Raw genomic sequence first — 22,354 nt, 5'->3', positions numbered from 1 at the left:
GGAGAGGCAGGAGTGAGGGCAGGAGGTGGAGAGGCTGCTCTGGTCGGGGAAGGTCTGAAGGGAAAGTGGCTGGGAACTAAGGTTGAAGGCAGAGCTAGCCAAGCAAAAGGGGTGAGCCAGGATCTAAGACAGGGGAATCACAGGCCCAGGTCCTCCCAGGCAAGGTCACGCACCGGCAGCTCTCCTTGCTGTATGAGCATGCTGCTGTAAGCAACTCTCGGAGGGGCAGCTGGAAAGGTAACTCAGTGGGTTAAACTTCTTGTCATCCAGCCAGACGACCTGGGTTTGATTCCTAAAACCTACCTGATAGCTCCCAACCATCTGTAAGTCCACTTCCCACGGACCCTGTACCTTTAACTAGACACACATAATGTGGTGCACATATACACGCAGGTACGCTCATGCACAAAATAAGATAAATAAGTCTAAAATTAGAATAGCAATGCTAATTTTTATTAGAATTGTATTATTTATATTATTATATAAATAATATATATTATTTATGTGCTAATTTTATTATTTTTATTTACTAATTTATTCTCTTTTTAGAGAGCCAGTGAGAAGTTCCATCGGGTAAGGGTGCCTCTCACAGCCTGACAACCTGAGTTTAACCCCTGAGATCCACATGGTAATAAAGAACCAACTCCTCCTTCAAGTTGTCCTCTGACCTCTATGTGCTCGCTGTGCTATGTGTGTGTGTGTGTGTATACATATATATATATATATATATATATATATATATATATATACACATATATATGTATATATATGTATGTATATATATGTATATATATATGTGTGTGTGTGTGTATATATATATATATATATATATATATATATATATATATATGTATATATATACATATATATATACCCTCCCATACAATACATTTTTAAAATGTGAATTAAAAATAAAAAAGAGGGCGGGAGAGATGGAGTATCAGTTCAGAACCCTCGCTACCCTTCAGAGGGCTAGAGTTCTGTTCCCAGCACCCACCCTGGGTGGCTCAGAGCTCCCTGTAACTCCAGCTGCCGAAGATACCCACACACAGACAAACCACATGTATGACATTTTAATGATAGAGTAAAGAGGGGGCTGGAAGGTGGCCCCGTGGTTAAGAGCGCTTGCCACTCTAGCAGAGTGTTAGAGTTTGGTTCTTAGCCTCCAGAGTGGACAGCTCGCAATGTCTACATCTATCCAGCTACAAGGGATCTGATGGCATTTTCTAGCTTCTTCACGCATATCCCTACACACACACACACACACACACACACACACACACACACACACACACACACACACAAACACACACACATGTAACTAAAAGAAAATTTTAAAAAGAAAACTCACGGGGGGCACATTTAAGTCTCTACTGTGACCCCTGTCTTTGTGCTTTGCCAACAGAGGGGTAAAGCCTACCTGTTTCCTGTCCCAAGGTATCTGGCTTTCACATCATCCAGAGGGCCACAGAGCCCTTTCCAGGAAAGACGGTTTTATAAACTACCCGACGTACTTACTTGCTCCTAAGTTTTGACCTAGTAGTCCCTAAGCAGGAGACCTTTACTCCTGGCCAGGCCGGGTCCACAGATGTGTTTATTTGAGTCATTTCTCTGCAGAGCAGCGCTTCAGGTGGTTCCTGCGATCACAGATGTCCTATGGTCACAGGGCCCCTGAGCTGAGCTGTTCTGAGCCAGTTTGAAAAGCCACTGACAGGACTCATGAATAATGAGTGAGGAGGGCTACTGAATAAGTCATGGCATTAGCTTCGCTGCAGTCTTTATGGCTCAGACAATGAATAATATGGCAGGGAAATATATGGGGCCCCTAGTGTGACACAGCTGCCCCCTCCTGCCCGTTGTGTGTAACCCAGCCCATTGCATCCTCCTAGCCATCGTGGGGAATTAAGATGTGCCCCCTTACAAAAGGATTATCCCAGCTGGACCTGTTGACTGTGTACTCTCATAGACAAAGGGAGAGCCAGGAGACCCTCTCCTGAGTATGCTGCTGAGGGGGTGCAGCCTTACTTTCTGCCTGAACCCTCTGCTTCCTGGTGGGCCTGGCTTGAGAAGCTCTTTCCCCCACCAGGGACCAACCCCCTCTAGCTGCCGTGCTTTCCCCACCGTGATGGAGTGCTCCCTGAAGTCTCTCTTCTCAGACATTGCGTGTGCATGGCACAGCGATGGGCACACAGGAGGCGACACTTACCAACTGCGTTGTGTGCAAACCCAGCATCACCCACAATCAATTCCTCTGACTCAGGTATTCATGGTCACACACCAGTACCCATCACACACACACACAATCATCCCGTGTACTTTGTCCAGAGACCTCTCCCAAGACGGGGACTCCACAGCGGGCCCCTATCTGTCTATCGTGGGCCCTGGTGCTCGACTTTATTCTAACTATCGCAAAAAAAAAAAAAAAAAAAAAAAAACTCTACATTTTATTTATTTATTTATTTATTTATCATGCATGGGTGCACGTGTAGCTGCACGCATGCAGGTGGCACACATGTGAGGGCCAGAGGACGACTGTTCTCTCTGCCCACTATGTGGGTGGTCCCACAGGTCAACTCAGGTCGTCAGGCTTGGTGACAGGCACCCTTACCCACTGAACCGTCTCCCCGGCCTGCGTTATTTTTAGAACTTTCTTGTTTCCTGTTGTTAGACTTACCTCAGTGATTATGACTGGAGGCCAGCCCAAACTACCAGCATTAATCCTGACTCCTAGGCGACTGCAGTGATTAGCTTCCTAAACGGTTCATCTGCCTGCCAAGTCCAGGCTTAGTTAGCCCTGATGGAGTGGGCCGGTCAGCAGTGTCCCCAGCTGCTGCTGGGGGGCGGGGGGTGGTGGTGCGGAGTCCTCCTTACCTATCTGCCCATTGTAGCAGCCCCCTAGGAGCACGTGGGAATCCTTGGGGTTGTACTCCAGGGTGACGAGAGGAGACAACGGCTTCAGGGCAATCTCAGGTCGGTTGGGGTTTTCTAGAATGAAGAGGGTCAGTCAGTTTCAGTTCATTAAGCAAAGGACGAGAGAAACGGCAGAGGGTCCTTCCCCTCCCTCTGGCCTCTTTTGCCTGAATCTTGGCTAGTGGTTTTATTGGGGGGCGGAGGCGATCGGGATTGGGGTACGTACTCACATACTGAATTTCAGCTCTAGACCATTCCCCAGGTTCTGTGTGAAGTGAAATTTTGATCCTAAGGTGTAGAGAGAGTGATGAAGCCCTGAGTGGATGTGTATTTGTGTGCTGTTGACATAGGTGCAGCCATGACAAGGACCCTAGAGTCTCAGAGCCCTAGAGGAACGGCAAAGCCTCACTCCACCCCCACATCCCCTGCAGACATTTTGGGGTGAGGCTCAGAGGGAAACGGTAAAGCCTTCCTCAGTGGACTGAGAGCGAGTGTTGACTGTGCAGAGAATGCCTACCAGATATACCTGTGGTCTGAAGACCGCTCCCCTGCAGAGATCACTCCTACAGAGATTAGCTAAACCCCCCTCTCCGTGGTCCAGGGGTAGATAATAACCCTGCCAGCTCATTTGTGTGTGTGTGTGTGTGTGTGTGTGTGTGTGTGTGTGTGTGATAACCCTGTGTCCTTGCTCAGCTGTATCCAGTGACCCGATGTGTCTCTGTTCAATTCATACACAACCTGCTGAGCTTCCGGGATACCGAGATTTCTCCAGCAGAGCGCCCAGACTGCCCCACCTCTGCTTTTCGGTGTGCGTCTGTGTTTGTCTTTTCTTGATTCCTTCCCTGCTTCCACCAGATCCAAGTCTGTGGACCCACAGAGGTTTTACGTAAAGTCTGCTCTTGGGGCCATCTTGCTGGCCCAACAGGTGAAAGATAGCTCTTGCTGCCCAAGGCCGGTGTGACCCTGAGTTCAGTCCTCAGAGCCCACATAAAGGTTGAAGAAGAGAAATGACCCCACAAAGTTGTCCCCTGACCTCCACATGTGCACCATAACACACATGCTCTCCCCACAAGCAATATCATCTATTTTTTTTTAATTCTCTCTCAATTCCTTCCACCCAGGTGGAAGTGTCAGGTCTGTGGACCATGGCTGAAACTGGAGTCACCCTGGGTGAAGGTGGCCTCCTGTCAGAATTTAATGAGCTGTAGAAAGGAGCAGACTGTCGGTTCTGAGTGGTGGTGTCTCTACACCGAGTGTCCCTACCATTGCTCCCTGTAGAAAATGGCCTGTCACTGTCTGCGTGAATGCAAGGCAAGTGCCAGGAAAGGTGGGATGCTTTCTTCCCTGCTTGGGCCCTCTCATGGTCAAGTAGGAATCCTCGTGTGGGGATCCATGGATCTGAGATCCCAAGCATCCTGCTCTCAATGCCTCAGATGTTGGAGTTGGGCTGGGATGTGGGATGTGACCACATTCACAAGGCCGTGGAGTCTATCCCCAGTGTAGGAGGCAAACATAGAGTGGACAGGAACTTTCTGGATCTGGTTCGGCTCCGTAGAGGTGTGCCTGCCTGTTCCCACACGGGAAGAGACAAGAGCTTTCCTCTTATCCCTGGTGCCCCACTCCGCAGGTTGTCTTTGACCCCTTATTTCTACCCTCAGCTCCCCAAGTTTGGCTGGCCTCTGACCTGGCCCTCCCTCAGTCCTCTCTGGCGGGTGGAACCACCCATTTCTCACCCAGGTCCCAGATGTAGGAGTCGTAGTTCATGCTCATGGGTGCGCGCTGGAACTTCAAGCAGGAATAGGCTACTGCCAGCTTCCTGTTGCCATCAGGGTGCCAGGAGAGGTGTGTAGCTGTCCGCTTGATCTCCTGAGGGTCCCTGGAGCGGAAAGGCAGGGAAAGCAGGGGATGGAGGGGAGGGCCCCCCAAGTAGGTGTTTATCAGATTCCTTTTCAAAAAAAAAAAATCCAAGTAGGGTCTATGTGACTGCGTTCACTTAGAAATTGATTTTACAAGGTTGAAACTGGACAGCGGGGATGTGGGGGTGGGAGTGGGAGTGGGCTCCTGCCTGTGCCGCAGCACCACTCCAGAGGCCAGCTTAGACTACAGAGACCCTGTCTCAAACAAATAAAACAAACCCCAACCCCACAGAAACCTCAAGGTTGACAAGACTCCCTTAGACAGAAAATCAGTCTCTAACTCGACCTAGTATGTACAAGGAATTAGACAGGAGGCAAATGAGTGAAATCTATGAGATAACTTTTAATTAATTAATTAATTAATTAATTAATTAATTAATTTTGAGGCAAGACCTCATGTACCCCAGGCTGGCCTTCTGATCCATCTGCCTCCAGATTACAGGCATGCACCACCACTACATCCAGTATATAAGGTACTGGGATGGAACCCAAGGCTAGGTACATGTTGGGCACACATCCACACTGCCAACTCAGTTTCTGTGTATTTGGCTGACACTACTTCATGTCACCCTGAAGAGCTTTAGTTTAACAGTCACCCCCTCCCCCTTTTAAAGAAGGGTCTCATTGTGTAGCTCTGGCTAGTCTGAAACTCCCTCTGTAGAGCAGGCTGGACTTGAACTCACAAAAACCTGCCTGCCTCTCTTTCTCTAGAGCTGGGATCAAAGAGCATGCGCTACCGTGCTGGCCTGGTTTTTGTTTGTTTGTTTGTTTGTTTGTTTTTTGTTTTTATTGTTTTTTGGTTTTTCAAGACAGGGTTTCTCTGTATAGTCCTGGCTGTCCTGGAACTCACTTTGTAGACCAGGCTGTCCTCGAACTCAGAAATCCGCCTGCCTCTGCCTCCCGAGTGCTGGGATTAAAGGCGTGCGCCACCACACCTGGCACTGGCCTGGTTTAAACACTTTTACCTGGTGAAAGTTTTGACTGGGAGCCTGAGTCCATGACGGTCAGCACAGAAGAGGCGAACATCCAACCCCCTCGTTACTACTCCACAAAAGGAGCTCAAAATTCCTGTCACACCCCTATCGGCCCGACCCCAATCCTAACAAAAGGGAGGGGTGGGGATGTAGTCCTCTTGCTAGACTCTTTGCCTCTGTGCATGAAGCCCTGAGTTTGATCCCAAGCCCTATGTAAAACAAGGGCTGTGATCCCAGCACTTGGGAAGTAGAGACAGAAGGATCAGGAACTCGGGACTAGTGTTAGCTCCATAGTGAGCCTGGGCCAGCCTGAACTTCCGGACAGCCTGTCTCAGAAAGAAAGAGAATTAGGGAGGGAGGAGAGGGAGGAGGGGAGGGAGGGGAAGAAAAGATTCAGAGATACAAACCCATGAGTGAGTGAAGGGAGCCAGACGAAAGGGGTCACCACAGAGTGTATGGCACTGTGCGGATCGTAGGAGGTGGTGGTGATAAAAAGGCCAGTGGGAACCAGGAGTTGGAGGGCAGGAGAATGGAAAAAGAAGGCAGTTGAAACCGGCTCTGTGTTGTTGGTCCAAATCCACAGATTATGAGGCCCAAGGGTGCCCTCTAGTGGAAACCATGGCCTCTGCATGTCTTCCTTCCTTCCTTCCTTCCTTCCTTCCTTCCTTCCTTCCTTCCTTCCTTCCTTCCTTCCTTCCTTCCTTCCTTCCTCCCTTCCTCACTCTGTCTGTCTGTCTGTCTGTCTGTCTGTCTTTCCTTTTTAAAGACAGGGTCTTAGAAGCTCAGACTACTTATGTATCTGAGTCTAAGAATGGCCTTGAACCCCTGATCTGGCCTGCCTCAGCTTCTCAAGTGCTGAGATTGAGATTATAGGTGTGTGCCACCATGTTTGATTTCTCTCTCTCTCTCTCTCTCTCTCTCTCTCTCTCTCTCCCCCCCCCCCAAGTTTCACTAAGTAACCCAGACTGGCCTAGAACTTTCAATCCTCCTGTATCAGCCTAACAGTTCTAGGACCATAGGTGTGTGAAATATCACACTGGCCTGATGTGTGCTGATGTGTGACCTGTGTGCTCAGGGAGGGAGGGGGGAGGGAGGGAGGGAGGGAGGGAGGGAGGGATCTGAGAACTCTCAGCTCTCTCTACTCAACTTTGCTGAAAGCCTAAAGCTATATGAAAAACTAAAGTCAATTTTTTAAAAATAATTTTTCATGGATGTATGTTTTCATGTCGTACTCTGTATGTACATATACACCTGCATGCCAGAAGAGGGCATCAGACCCCTTTCTAGATGGGTTCTGGGAATTGAACTCAGGACCTCTGGGAGAGCAGCCAGTGTTCTTAACCACTGTGTCACCTCACCAGCCCGTAAAGTCAATTAATTTTGAAGAGGTTTGTTTGTTTGCTTGTTTATTTATGTGTATGAGTGTGTTGCCTGCATGTATGTATGTATGCATGTATGTATGTATGTACAGGGGTGGAGGTTCACATGCATGCCTGGTGCCTGGTGTAGGCCAGAAGAGGGTATCAGATTCCTGTAGAGGAGTTCCCAGCATCCTCCCCTGGCAGGTTACCTGTCACTCAGGTCTAGGGGACCTGCCACCTCTCTCTAGCCATACCTGAAGACATTGATGGTCTTGGCCGAAGGGGCTTCTTCAGTCACCTCCACGGCCTCCTCGTCATCAAAGTATTCCTCGTAGATGTCGATGGCGTTGTTCTGCTTGATGCAGTGCTCCATGATCTGAGGAGACGCCGAGCCAGGAAACCTTAGCCGTGAGAGAGCTGTCCCACCCCCACCCCGCCTGTGTCATCTTTGATGTTCAGCAAGGTTTGGCCCAAGGCCAACACTCTTCCAATGAGAGGATCGAACTCGCTGCACATTAGAACAGACCACCATGTTATCCCTATGCTTTAATTCCACAGAGGGACAGCCCAGGATTCTTGGGAAAACCACAGAAAAAGGGGGGCAGCCAATCAGCAACTGCCCTGACATCTGGCCAGGAGCAACCCTCTCTCCCTTGTGGTACAAACCAATCAACAGTGTACAAATATCTCATACCATAAGCACCACCAATCCTGAGGAAGGTGACCCAACCGCAACTGGAGAACCCCTAATTGGCTTTAAAAGGGGCCTGCTTCCCTCATGGTCGCCATTTTGCTTGGATGGTTGACCCCACATGCTGGATGTTCCTGCAGAATAAATGCTCTTTCTCTTTGCATACTATGGAGTCTGGGGTCTTCTTTCAGGGATTCTCAGACCCTTACACTGGGAGCCTTCTTTAATCCCTTCAACAGGAAATTTCCTCCTTACGGGGCAAATGGGAGTGTTCCTGTCTCTGACAGTGTCTCTTAACGGTATCTGGTGAAGTCGGTGTGTCTGTCTGTCTTGGAATTGTGGCGTGAGTTGCAAACATTTTGGGAGCAGGAGGTATGTAAGATTGAGTTTGTAGCCTCTGAATTGAAATTCAGTTCAATGCATGAAGGAGCATTGCTGGCTGACTGGCAGGGCTCTTCTAGGGTGCCTTCTACCCAAGAGGCTTCCCATATTGTTGTTGTGTGTGTGCCTTGGGGTTTAATGGGAGGGAGGGGGACATGTTCACCACTGTGCATGTGTGGAGGTCAGAGGACAACTTACAGGAGTGAGCTCTCTCCTACTATCATGAGGATTCTAGAACTTCAAGTGATCAGCCTTGAGGTCATGGACCTTTACCAACACAGCCATCTTGCCAGCCCTCTTCCAAGCATTTTAGACTCCTGCTTAAATTCATTTGTCTATAGGTCCCTATGGTCAAGCAGTGAGTCTCTCCCTCCCTGGCTGAGAGCTACAGGAGCCTACACAGGGCTGCACACAGCCTGCAGAGTACAGTCCGAGCTGGGGTAGTGGCGTGGGACAGCGGGCGCCGGAGGGAGGCTAACCGAGCCCAGCTGCATGACGGCGTTGATGTAGTTCTCATCCTTCTCCACTTTCTTCCGGAAACGGATGGTCTGCTCCAGCTCCTGGGGGTTCACATCCTTGGGCCAGCCCCCCTCGACATGATTAACGCCACAGCTCTCCATCTCGAACCGCTCGGTGTTGGCCTAAACAGAAGCACAGGGGAGACGACATTTGTCTCCAGGCTAAGCATTCAGCCATTTCTACAAACCTGGGTCTTGGGACTCTAAGCTCTTACGGGGATAACTGAAGAAGGGGTGCCCTGACCAAAGCCACAAAGTGAAGAGGCCCTATCTGGTTCCCAACAGCACTATCTGGGAAGCCTTACAGGGGACAGTGGTGGTCATGGGAAACCTAGTTCTATCTTTACCTGAAATAGGCCCAGGAGTCCACACATCTATCCTGGGAGATATCATATCAACAGCGACTAAACTTCTGTCCCTCAGCATTACAGAGACAGGAAATCAACAGTGATTCAGCTCTTTATGCCATGCTCATCAGGATCATTTGTGCCCGTGATACTGTGAAAAGTCTGTTTTGGCTGAATCAAGTGATTCATGGTAAGATGGGTTAGCCCATGTCACATGATTTTCAGTGTGGCTGACAGAAACACCGGTTGATCCTTTACTTCGTGGGGACTCCGTGTCCCTGGGACCCCAACCCATTCCAGTGGGAATTGCCTATGTAACACTCTCTTTTTCTTAAGCCCGTTTGGATAGTTCTCTCCGAAGGCCCAAATGCCCAGACTGACTCCAGTAACATCTCGAAGGCCCCAGAGCCCTTGGGAGGAGCCTTTTGGTTCTAGGTATGGCCAATCTTTTTGATAGTACAATATGACCCAACACAATCATCTACAAAGTTCATATTCAGTAGGCATATGGTCAACACACACACACACACACACAGAGCTGAACACAGGAGATAGATGTAATAAAAAAACAGACAAAAAACCAAACAAACAAAGAAACAAAAAACCAGATTGGGAGATGGAGGTGGGAGGAGCAGAACCTCAAGGTCACTCTTCTCTTGGCAAGTTCAAGGCCAAGCTGGAATACATGACCATTTGGCCACACAGAAGAAGAAGAAGAAGAAGAAGAAGAAGAAGAAGAAGAAGAAGAAGAAGAAGAAGAAGAAGAAGAAGAGGAGGAGGAGGAGGAGGAGGAGGAGGAGGAGAAAAAGAAAAATCACGCATACAAAAAATTCTCCTAATGCGTTAAGATTCACCGGATTGTGTGGGACCACATTCACAGATCTCCTCAGCCATATCTGAAGTTGACTAGGCCCAGGAATCCACCCAACATGATAGCATATTAACACCGAGAAAACATCCCTCAACATCACAGAGAAAGCACATCAATAGCAACTCAGAGCTCCGACGTTGCCTGTGCATTCTGTGGGACACACAGAGGTTAGACACATCTGCTTCGGTCCAAGAGGAGCTGGTGTTGTCTACTCCTGATCCTGGCACCGGGTGAGTCTTGGGGTGACTCCGCCCACACGCCTCCAGCACCTGCTCTCGCCCACTCTACCTAGTTTCCTGGTAAGCCACCCTGCTTAGCCTTCAGGGCAGGAACCCACCTCGTGTTCCGACATACTGGCGGAGCACTGGATGCCTGTGTCTACTGGATTCCGCTCCACATACAGTGCGGCCAGCTCGGGGTTGGGTAAGATGTCGATGTTCAGCTCAGCCTGGCGATCTGAGAAGTTGCATTGCTTCCCAAATTCGCTGCGCTTCTTCAGGTACACGTAGACGATCTCCATGGCGGCGACCGTGACCGCGGCTGTTGGCAGGATGGAGCAGAGCATCAGACTAGTGAGGGTCCCACCCAGATATTGCTCATCTCCTCAGGTCACACCAGAGGCAGGGCCAGGTTAGGGGATCTTTCCAGAAGCTACACCTATGTTTTGTTTTGCTTTTTGTAAATTATCTGTGGTGGGGAGGTGGGCTGGAGAGATGGCTCAGCAGTTAAGAGTGCTGGCTGCTCTTCCAGAGGACCTTGGGATTCCCAGCCCCCACAGGGCAGGTCACAAGCACCTATGACTCCAGTTTCAGGACATCTGACTTCACCCTCTTCTGGCCTCCACCGGACTGTACTTATATGGTGCATAGACATACATACAGAATGCAGGCACCCCCCCCCCCACACACACACACAAATAAAATCTTTGAAAAAAAATCCCATTCAACTGGGTAAACATCTGTGATCCCAGCACTCTGAAGGTGGAGACAGGAGAATCCAGAGTTTAAAATCATCCTAGGCTACACAGAAAGTTCTAAGCCATCCTGGGCCACATGAGACCCTGTCTCAAAACACAAACCACAGGACATAAAACACAAAAGCAAAACGAATGGCCGGGCAGTGGTGGCTCACGCACGCCTTTAATCCCAACACTTGGGAGGCAGAGGCAGGCGAATTTCTGAGTTCGAGGCCAGCCTGGTCTACAGAGTGAGTTCCAGGACAGCCAAGGCTATACAGAGAAACCCTGTCTCGAAAAACAAACAAAACAAAAAAGCAAAACAAACAACACACACACTTAAAACCAAAAACCTCTGATGGTTTACATTTGTACTCCCAGCCCTTGGAAGACTGAAGCAGGAGGATTGCCATGAGTTCAAGGCCATTCTATGCTTTGAAAGCAGCTTGTGATATATAATGAGACGTTATCGAAAATGGCCTGGAGAGACGGCTCAGTGGCTAAGAGCGCTTGCTGCTCTTGCAGAGGACCTGAGTTGGGCATCTCCAGATGTTTGTAACTCTAGCTCCAGGGAATCTGGTGCCACCTTCTGGCCTCTGTGAGAATGTGTAGTATATGCCATCTCCCTCTCCCTCCCCCTCCCCCCCTCTCTCTCTCACACACACACACACACACACACACACACACACACACACACACATGCAGCTAGATAAATCTGGTTTTGAGACAGGGTCTCACTAGCTGGCCTGGAACTAACCATGTACTCCAGGCTGCCTTCAAACTTGGAGATCCACCTGCCTCTGCATGAGCCTCCATGGCCAGAAAAAGAAAATAAGTCTTTAAAGAAACAGAAACAACAAAAATCTCCTCAAACAAAAATCACTGAATTTACCTAAGTGCCGAGTGTATGCTAAGTGCAAATTATACTGTTTGGTTCTTGCTCGTACCCTCTCAGGCGGGCAATGAGATCACCATTTTACTTGAGGAACATTCCTATCTTTAGGTGGTTTGCCAGGCATCACACAGCTGACAAGCAGGCCAGCTGGGCTGCCTGGCTTCAAAACTCTTACCCACAAAATTGCACACTTTCTATGGAATCAATACACTTAGTAGAGGCAGGAGGCAATCTTGATGACGGTTGAGCTAAACCCACCAGCACACTCAAGACTTAAACCACATGGGACACAGATGAGAGAGACCTGGATCTCTCAGCAGGTAAAAATGTTTATAGAACAGTCCTCATGACCTGAGTTCAATCCCTGGAATGCATTTGCTTGGAAGGGAGAGGAATGTCTCCAACAAAGTTACCCTCTAACCTCCACATATGCACCTCTCTCTCTCTCTCTCTCTCTCTCTCTCTCTCTCTCTCTCTCCAGTTAAAAAATAATAATTGTAAGGGAGTGTGGCGAGACCCTGGGATCTGGCCCTGCCTCCACCGTCAGTGTGTCCCTGGCCCGGTCATTTACTTTCCAGAGCTGACCTGCAGCTGCAAAAACTCTGTAAAGGGGCTAGCGTGCAAACGCACTGTGAGAAAGGGACTCCTTATCAAAGTCCTAAGAAGACCTACTGCCTTCCAACTCACACAAAGGGGCCTTGATCCTTCTGACCCCACACATTAGGAGACTGAATACAGGGTCTGGCCATCTAGAGCATTATACTATGAACTATGGACTTCAGCCTGAGCTACACAGCTCCTGTTTGGTGCTGAAGAGATGGCTGGGAGGTGAACAGCACACACTGACTGCTCTTGCATAGAGGAGTTTGGTTCCCAGCACCCACGTGGCAGCTCTCAACTGTCTGTAACTCCAGTTCCAGCTGATCTGATGCCATCTTCTGGCCTCTGAGGGTACCAGACATACATGCAGGTAAAACATTCATACACATAAGAGAAACATTTTAAGAATATTAAGAACCTTTTTTTTTAAATGAAAAGATCCCATTTCAAAGACAGACAGACAGACACACATACAGAAAGGGAAGAGAGGGAAGACAGCCAGTTGAACCCAAGTACGAGCTAGACACAGTGGTGTCTATAATCTCAGCATTGAAGAAGCAGAGGCAGGAGGATCACTGCAAGTTCTAGGCCGGCCTCATCCACAGAATGAGTGTCAGACTAATCAGAGCTACACGGTGAAACCTGAACTCAAAAAAAAATTTTTTTTAAACAGTCAATCAATCAATCAATAATCAATCAGTCAATCAAACCACGAGTAATGAAGGCAATGATTCCTGATACAAAGAGTCATGTGATCAATAGGAATAAACTTGCAGTCAATCAAACCACGAGTAATGAAGGCAGTGATTCCTGATGCAAAGAGTCATGTGATCAATGGGAATAAACTTGCAGGGCAGGCTTATGGTCAGCTGATCTCGGACAAACCACCAAGGGGTGCAGCAGGGAGGGAGGGACTCTTCAGCAGGTGGCGCTGGGATCACTGGGTATCCCAAGGCTCCATGGCCATAAGGAGTCTGAGCCATGGCTCCACCCACTGAGTCCTAAGGCTGAAGGGCTGAGAGCTGAGTGTATCCATCAAGAAGCAGGTGGGGGGGGGGGGAACAGCTGGAACAGCGGTGATTGAGAAGGGGGGAGGTGAGGTTAACTCCCCAGGCATCCATACATTGTTCCTTCAAGGCAGCATGACCTGCTAGGCATGGCTATTGATGCCTGTAATCCCAGGCCTTGGGAGGTAGAGGCAAAAAGACTGAGATAAGTTAAGGCTAGCTCCATCTACATAGTTTGAGACTAGATTGAGCTACAGAAGACCCTGTCTCAAAAATAACAAAAAACAAAACAAAAAACCAAAAACAATAAAAGCATGCTTCCAGCCATCCCCCAAGCCAACCCAAATCATACGTGTTTAGAAAGTCTCCCTTATGGTTGGGAGAGATGGCTCAGAGAGCAGAGGGGTTGGCAAAGAAGCAGTCTGCATAAGGGTGCCCCACCCCCACCCCCCCGTGTCTTCATTCTGTATGGACAGAATTGAGGCCTTGGAAGAAAGAATGTAAAGTCGATTAAGTTCTCTCTGTCTTCCACCACAGACCTGGCAGTTGGATGCAGGCAATTAGGGGCTGTCTCTCTCCATCTCCAATTGCTGTGGTACAGCTGGCTCCCAAGGACACAGGGACACTTAAGAGAATGAGAAAATTCCGGAAAGAAAAACACCAGCCTCCTCAGTCCCGCTCCGATTCTAACAGCTCTGCTTTCTTACTTGGTGTTTCCCGAGGCCAAGCCCTCGTGGAGAACGGAGGCATTGTCTTGTGTCTGGAGGCAGACAGAGGGGACATTTAAAGGCTAGCCTGGTGACAAGAAGACAGCATACTCAAAGCCCCAGAGCAGGCTCTTTTCTCACAAGCTAACAGGGTGCAAAGATAAATGGCTAGGTCAGCCAAGAGTGTCAGAGTGCTCTTTCTCCTCTTTTGGAAGACAAATGCTCCAGGGTGAGGCTTCCCCAAAGAGGGTCTGAGCAGGGTGTCTTCAAGGGGACATCAGGAGTATTGTTGCTTGGGAGTTTCAGGGGAACATTGCCCCCGTGGGAACCTTCCAGAAGCATGCAGTATCATAATCTCTCTCTCTCTCTCTCTCTCTCTCTCTCTCTCTCTTTCTCTTCCTCTTCCTCCTCCCTCTTACACACACACACACACACACACACACACACACACACACACAGAGCTAAATATGGACTCTTAGAACCTTACACATATCAGCCAGTGCTCTACCATTGAGCTACACCCAGCCCCACTGAGTCTCAAATCCAGGGTCACAAAGAACCGCTATACCCTGGTCCAAACACCAAAACATGTGATCATTTCCTGCACCCTAGCCCAACAGAAACAACAAGACTTGCCTCAGGCGAGGATAATGAGCAAAGTCGTTCCTAGAGAGAACCCCTTGTGGTTGAGCGGAAAGCATGGTACACAGCTGGGAGGAAGGGCCAGGAAATAGCAGGCAACAGAGGTGTCAGTATGGGAAGGGGGCCAGGAGGAGGGTCACCCTTTGTCCCTTGTGTGCCTGGAATTGTAGAGCCGTGCTTGAGTGAGGAATACAGATGGAAGGGCTCCTGTGTCTTTCCAATGTCTTTGTGAACCTTCTGGACAAGGTTAGGAAAATGGTCTCCTGACCCTAAATGTAGATGAAAGGCCAACTCCCAGATGGAGGGGCAAAAGAAAAGGTGCATTTACATACAGTACCTGTGCTCAGTCCACAAGACTCTTGTGATCTCCCATTTTACGCCCTCCATTTTATTTTTCTTAATTTCACTTTATTTTTAATCGTGTGTGTGTGTGTGTGTGTGTGTGTGTGTGTGTGTGTGTGTGTGTGTGTGTAAGTGCACACAAGTGCAGGTGGGGTGGAAGCCAGAAGTGCCAAATCCCCTGGAGTTGGAGTTTCAGGGGTTGTGAGTCACCTGATGTGGGTGCTGGAAATCAAACTCCCGGTTCTTTGCAAGAGCGCACTCACTCTTAGCAGCTGAGACAGTCCTCCAGCCCCCTCTCTTAGTCTTTGAGACAGGCTCTCACTCTGAGTCCACTGGCCTAGAGCGCACTGAGTAGTCTAGGTTGCTCTCTGACTCTTGGTAATCCTCCTGCATCAGTTTACAGGAGTGCAGGGTTTACCGGCCTATCCCTATCCCCCTCCCTACGTTTAACTGAAAGCTCTCTTCTTAACAACCCATCCTTCCTGGGCTTGAAATTTTGTTCCATTCACCTGAAAGCCAGAAAGAGGTCCCGCCCACTCCGGGTCACAGCCCGGGTCAGGGCCTGGTGGAGAAGTGCAGAAGGCAAGGTGCTTGGAGGCTGAGGAGGTCCTGGAGCTTGAAGAATATTCAGGGCAGCGAGGATTAATGCAGCAGAATGAGCTGATTCCAGCACCTGACAGTTCTCCGAGATTTCTTGCACTGTTGGTGATTATTACCCTCGAGAGCTTTTCCCTCTTTTTGCCAGGTCTTCTTTCGGGCTTGGACGTCCTCTAGGACGCCCGCCCCTTATCCTGGCTCACCTCCTGCCACACAGCCCAGGAGAAGCGCCCAAGACCAGTCCCAGCTCCAGCGCAGCTTAAACGGCTGGGAGCTGCGGAGTTTACCAGTTGCCTAGCAACCCTGGCCGGGCCGAGACGCCGGCAGTTCGGAAGGCGATCTGGAGCACGTGACTCTGGTCCCGCTAGTCGGAAGCACCCCCTTCTCTCCTTCCTTCTCTGGAGGAGGTCTGCGGAAGAGGTGGAGGAAAGTTAACCAAAGCTTTGCCAAAATGCCTACCCAAGTCTACAGTCTATACCCAGCAAAGTCCCTCCCCCACTCCCGTATCCCCCGAAAACGCAATCAAAGTGACCAGAGCGTGGGAAGCCCCGCACCTGGGTCAGTTCGGATCATGTCTGATTTGTCACTGCTACAATGTCCGGGTCTCTTCTGTTAACGTATCCCTTGCACCACCACCCTTCTGAATTCATCTCTGGAATGGAAATTCCTTGAGGGTCAGGCTCAATGCATGCAAGCATGGCTTAGCTATGCGGCTGGCACGTTGTAAATATGGTTTCATTGCATGAATGAATGAGCTAGCTGATGGACACATGAATGACACAAAGAGAGATGTGTTTCTCATGAGCTTGAGGCAAGGAAGTGAGAAAATGTGGGAGGGATTGATGGACAGGCTGAGTACAAGGCACTTTGTTGGGTAAGCCTGACAAGCAGAGTTCACATCCTAGAACCCACATAAAAATGGGGGAAAAAATGGATTCCACAAAGTTGTCCTCTGATCTGTGTCATGTAGCACACCCACAATCATCATCATCATCAATAATTTAAAAAGAATTAAAGAAGGGAGGTAGAGTCCTATATCTAGGACTGGTGAGATGGCTCAGTAGAGAAAGGGGCTTGCTACCACTTCTATGACCTAGGGTTGAGCCCCAGACACACATGGTGAAGGAGAGAACTGAATTCTCTAAGTTGTCCTCTGACCTCCATACTTGTGCTATGTAAGACACACACAAACACACACATACACAATATGATTTTTAAAAAAAGATTTATTTATTTATTTAGTACCGTGTTCTGTCAGCATGCCAGAAGAGGGTACCAAGATTCCATTACAGATGGTTGTGAGCCACCATGTGGTTGCTGGGAATTGACCTCAGGACCTCTGGAAGCACAGTCAGTGTATTTAACCTCTGAGCCATCTCTCCAGCCCACAATATAATTTTTTAAAGAGAAAGAAAACTACAGAACCGTATATACTTTCCCAGAGGTGTTCCTTAAGAGCATTTGGGACCCGAGGTTGGTTCTTTATTTATCATGGGATTTTAGCAAGGCACTCTCTCTGCCATCCCCTGTGAGGTTTGAATGAGATCACCCTCATAGCTCATATATTTGTATGCTTAGTTCCCAGATGGACAAGCTTTTTGGAAAAGATTAGAACCTTGTTGGAGAAGGTATGTCACTGGGAGTGGGCTTGGAGGCTTTAAAAGCTCACACCAGGCCCAGTCTCTCTCTCTCTCTCTCTCTCTCTCTCTCTCTCTCTCTCTCTCTCTCTCCTTTCCTGCTGCCTGTGGATCAGGATGTAGCCCTCAGCTACTTTTCCAGCATCATGTCTGTCCATGTACCACCATGTTTCCCTCCATGATGATAATGGACTAACCCTCTGAAACTATAAGCAAACCCCCCAGTTAAAAGCTTTCTTGTATAATATTTGCCTTGGTTGTGGCGTCTCTTCACAGCAATCGAATGGTGGTGTCTTAAGATAATCTTTCAGTATTGGGATTGACAGGGCCTTGCATCGGATAGGCTGGAGCTCTACCACTGAACTACATCCCAGCCTTACTTTCCATTTCTGAGACTTAACTTTCTCCATCTTCACGTTGAACAGTGGCAGTTCTTCAGGATAATGGGGGAGAACACGCAATCAGACACAGATGATAATCCAGCCCATTGTGAGCCCCCGCCAGCACTGTGCTTGTCCCTACAGGCTCCAGAGAATGAGGTGAATCCCAGGCCAGGCGTGGGCACTGGAAATTTGGATAGAATCAGGCAAAGAATGAGTCACCGAGATGTGGGATTTGGGGCTGGAACCGGGCCCTAGGAAATGGTTTTGAGATGCAGGGGGAGGAGTGGGGAGTGACTCCCAGAGTGGGGGTGGGGCACGGTGTGGACCAGAGTAACTCAGCAGGTCAATTAGTTCCAGGATGGAGCAATGTGGCTGGCTGGGGTTGCAAGCTAGGGGACTTTCTGATGACACATGGGTAGATAAAGCGAGGTATATGTGTGAGCGTTCACTGTGTGTGCAGATAAAAAGGGAAAAGGGGGAAGTTGGAAAGGAAACTGCAGTCATTTTTATTATGACAGTGATTTTTATCCCTGGCTTCCTACCCCACCCTTCACTCCCTTCACTCCGACCTCCACTGGCTCATTTACTCACTCGCTGGCTTTTAGCTCTTATGCTCTTGGCAGGTTCAGCTCAGCCACCCTGGGAGGCCAGCATGAAGTCATATAATTAGGAGCATTCATAAGGTCCTAGTTTGGTTTTCCCCCCAAGCTTCTCAGATTTCCATCCAATCACAGCGTAACTGACAACAGAAATTCTTTGCTTAGATCAGCCTCCGCCCTGGACAAACTCCAGGCAGGTCCCTAGTCCATTGCACCATTGGCTTCCTTTCCACCCCCAATCCCTTCTTCTTTTTTTTAAAGACAGGGTCTCATGTAATCAGGCTAGCTTTGAACTTGTGATTTTTCGAACTTGTGATTTTTCGAACTAGTGATTTTTTTTTTTTATTAGTGCTAATCAATAGTACAGGGTAAGGGCTTTTCTTATGGTGTTTGCATATATTCATAAAATATACTTTGATCATATCTATTCCCCATTTCCTTCTGCTTTCATGCCTTTGTTGGTGGTGGTTTGGTTTTTGTTTTTCTAATTTTGAAATCGAGTGGAAACTGATCCCTAAGTCTCTGAGATGGAAAGAAGACAATCAGGTGTTCAGGGTCAGCCTGGGCTTACAAGAGGCCAGCGTGGGCTACATGAGACCATCTCAAAACGAACAGAACTAGACCAGGCTGGGTACGTTTCGATCCCAGCACTCGTAAGGTAGAGACAGACAGACCTCTGATTTCCAGGCTAGCCTGGTCTAAATGAAGAGTTCCAGGTTAGTTTCAATAGTGAAACCTTGTCTCAAAGCAAAACCCAAATCAAAACCACCAAGCGCAAGTCTTTCTCTCCCCCATCTCCTCCCCCTCTCTCTCATTCTCTCTCCCTCTCTCTCTCTCTCCCCACCCTCTCTTTCACACGCGCTCACACACACACACACACACACACACACACACACACACACACACACACACACACACATACATATACATGCACACAAAACAGACTAAACAGGAAGTACAGAGCATGGGAATCTTGCCCACAACACTAACAAGCAATAGGAGCTGTTCCATGATACTTTGTAAACTCCCATCCCAAGACCACGACCAAGACTACCCAGATACCTCTGCTACGCTAGAACTCAGAGAAAGTAAAGGGCCGTCAAATATTTAGACTTTGTGTGTCAGGAGGTACAAATCAAAGCTCTCGTGGGGGGCTGGTAAGGACAGTTCTTACCTGAGTGCACTGGTCAGTGACCATGGTAGGCCTCTTGAGTCACTCACTGTAGGAGTGACTGAGAGAGAGTGCTGAGTGGGAGTGTAGCTCAGTGGTACAGTAGCCACCTAGCAGGAACAAGGCCCTGGTTCAGTCCGAAGCAAATGGGGGCTGCAGGAACCGAGTGAAGCAGAGGTGCATCAGGCTGCTCACAGCCACCTGTCTAAGGTTTAAGTTTATCTTTCGTGTCTGGATGTACTGTTTGCATTGCTGTCTGTACACTCTGGGCATGCAGTGCCCAGGGAGGCCAGGAGAGAACATCGTATCTCAGATCTCTTGGAACTAGAGCTACAGACCCTTGTGATTGCCCTTGTGGGTGCTGGGAACCAACCCCAGGGTCTTCTGGAAGAGCAGCCAGTGCTCTTAATCACAGAGCCATTCTCTCCAGTCTTCACCTTCCTGCTTCTCCTAGACCTTTTGCAACTTAAGTTTCATCTAGTTTGCAGAGACGGTGGTAAAAGCCCCACAGCCCACGTCACCTCGTTGCTGAGTGGCAGTTTTCTCTGAAAATCAGCCTAATTATGGGAGTTCCCACAGCGTTCTTACTCATCTCCCCAAGGCTGCGGGTTCCCTTAGGGCAGGCAGAGCCCAGGAAAAGCCACAAGAGCACGTGCCCACTTGTGAGCCGGTGAGGTCATCTGCGCAAGCTTCTCCCCTCGAGCACTCCCAAGGGACACAGCAGCTTACCCAGGAGCTCCACGACTTTCTGGGAGCTCAGCTGCACAGGGGTGTGAACAGTCACTTGGCTTGTGCAGAGGCACCAGAGCTGGTGTAGCCGAGTCAGCGGAGACTAGGCTCAGCCTAGGCATCGGGGTGAGGAGTGAGGGGCTGTCCCAGAGACATTGTGTTCAGGCATCCCTGCCCCAAGCACCAGGGTACTCAGGAATACAGCATGAACCCATGACTGGCTGGTGGAGGAGTGCGCCTGGGCCCCTCCCACCTGACCATTGTGCTACCCATGCCCACCCAGAGGCACCCAGCTCAGGGCCTGGGGCTCTGTGTGAAGCACCCTGTGCTGTCTTCACACCAGCCAAGCCCTGACCCTTGATGCACCTGTTAATCTACAAACCAAATGGCCTTATCGATTTCTTCTGAGGGTTAATACAAAATTAATACCCATATCAGGCAGGATTGCTGGCTCCTGTGAACACTTAATCAAGGCTACTTACTTCTTAGCAGCGTGATGAGCAATGAATGACCTTCAGAGGGAACTTTGGGGAAAGTCCAGAGTAGAAATGGGGTCCAGCTCGGGTTCTGTGAGAGGAGCTCCCGGCAGTGGTGAGGGGCGGCTCCACAGATCAGAGCTTTGGCCGCAGAAGCATGGGAGCTGAGTTCAAATGCCCAGCACGACATAAAAAGCTGAGTGTGACAGGCCCACGCCTGTAGCATCAGCTCTTCAGTGGGGGAGACAGGATTGTTTCTGGGGGTTGCTGGTTGCAGCCTCATCTCAGGGGAATAAGGTGGAGGGGTTGGTAGAGCTGAAGAGCCAATGTCCTTTGTCCTCTGGCCTATGTGCATATAACACACACACACACACACACACACACACACACACACACACACATGCCATCACCACCAATAAACAAAAAACAAAATAGGTAAAAGCTGCAGGTACCTGTAGCCTGAGACTTTCATTCAGAGCTTCCTCTTTAAAAAAAAAAAAAAGATTTTATGTAAATGAGTATCTTTCCAGCCCAATAGCTCCCTCTTTAAAAAAAAAAAAAGATTCATAGCCAGGTGTGATAGTACACACCTTTAGTCTCAGCATTAAGAAGGCAAAGGTTAGGCTGGAGAGATGGCTCAGCGAGTAAGAGCACTGACTGATCTTCCGAAGGTCCTGAGTTCAAATCCCAGCAACCACACGGTGGCTCACAATCACCTGTAATGGGATCTGATGCCCTCTTCTGGTGCATCTGAAGACAGCTACGGTGTACTTACATATAATAAATAAATCTTTAAAAGAAGGCAAAGGTTATTAGCCTAGTCTATAGAGAAAGTTCTAAGACAGTTGGGGATGTCTGTCTCAAATAAAGCAAAAACAGTTAAAGAGATATTTTATGCTGGACGTGGTGGTGCACGCCTTTAATCCCAGCACTCGGGAGGCAGAGGCAGGCAGATTTGAGTTCAAGGCCAACCTGGTCTACAGAGTGAGTTCCAGGACAGCCAGGGCTATACAGAGAAACCATGTCTCAAAAAAAAAAATTATGCTCAGCATGGTGGCTTTTAGTCCCAGTGCTTGGAATATAGAGGCAGGCAGATCTCAATGAGCCCTAGGCTAGCCTGGTCTACAACTTGGGAGGTCAGCCAAGGCCACATAATGAGATCTGTGAGTGTACGTTTTCCTTTGTGTGTGTGCATCATACATGGTGGCCAGAAGAGGGCATCAGAATCGTGGAACTGAAATGCCAGATGCTTGTGAGCCACCACGCAAGGGCTGGGAATCGAACCCAGGTCCTCAGCAAAAGCAGTAGTGCTCTAGACTACTGAGCCATCTCTACAGCCCCAAGATTTGCTTTTTAGTTTCTCTCTCGGTCTCTCTGTGTGTATATCATGCACATGTGGTTGTCCTTGAAGGTCAGAAGGGCAATCCCCCCCCCCCCATGATGGAGCTGCAGGTGATTATGAAGCTTGCTATGAGAGCTCGGAACGGAACTTAGGTCCTCTGGAAGAGCAAGTACTCACCTGCTGAGCTACCTTGCCATCTGCCTCATAACCCCTTGCTCATTTCTCACTGAAATCCAACACAGCTTTTGGAGGAGCCTCTTGGAATCCCCCTCCCGCGCCCCCTTCCCCCACCCCCCACGAGAC

General features: G+C 49.1%; 1 protein-coding gene across 5 annotated transcripts in view; it reads right to left on the bottom strand.

The window, feature by feature from the left end:
• The window catches only part of Dnaic2 (dynein, axonemal, intermediate chain 2), a 36,549-nt gene extending 14,488 nt beyond the window's left edge, over positions 1 to 22,061 (bottom strand). Inside the window, exons 1-7 of one of the 5 annotated variants that reach the window (XM_006533660.3) lie at positions 19,508 to 22,061; positions 15,627 to 16,123; positions 10,307 to 10,509; positions 8,713 to 8,874; positions 7,416 to 7,537; positions 4,644 to 4,786; positions 2,872 to 2,985 (exon numbers count right to left, since the gene is read on the bottom strand). In XM_006533660.3, the coding sequence (XP_006533723.1) occupies positions 2,872 to 2,985; positions 4,644 to 4,786; positions 7,416 to 7,537; positions 8,713 to 8,874; positions 10,307 to 10,489 (724 nt within the window). In that variant the 5' untranslated portion in view covers positions 10,490 to 10,509; positions 15,627 to 16,123; positions 19,508 to 22,061. Of the gene's footprint in view, positions 1 to 2,871; positions 2,986 to 4,643; positions 4,787 to 6,207; positions 6,436 to 7,415; positions 7,538 to 8,712; positions 8,875 to 10,306; positions 10,510 to 13,965; positions 14,250 to 15,626; positions 16,124 to 19,507 lie in introns of those variants that run through there. The other 4 variants (XM_006533662.4, NM_001034878.3, XM_006533661.2 and 1 more) reach the window with 4 other exon arrangements.
• Positions 22,062 to 22,354: the final 293 nt, after the last annotated feature.

The sequence above is a fragment of the Mus musculus genome, chromosome 11 (assembly GCF_000001635.26).
Source record: "Mus musculus strain C57BL/6J chromosome 11, GRCm38.p6 C57BL/6J".
NCBI classification, from domain to species: Eukaryota; Metazoa; Chordata; class Mammalia; order Rodentia; family Muridae; genus Mus; species Mus musculus.
This window is presented reverse-complemented; position numbering and strand designations above follow the sequence as displayed.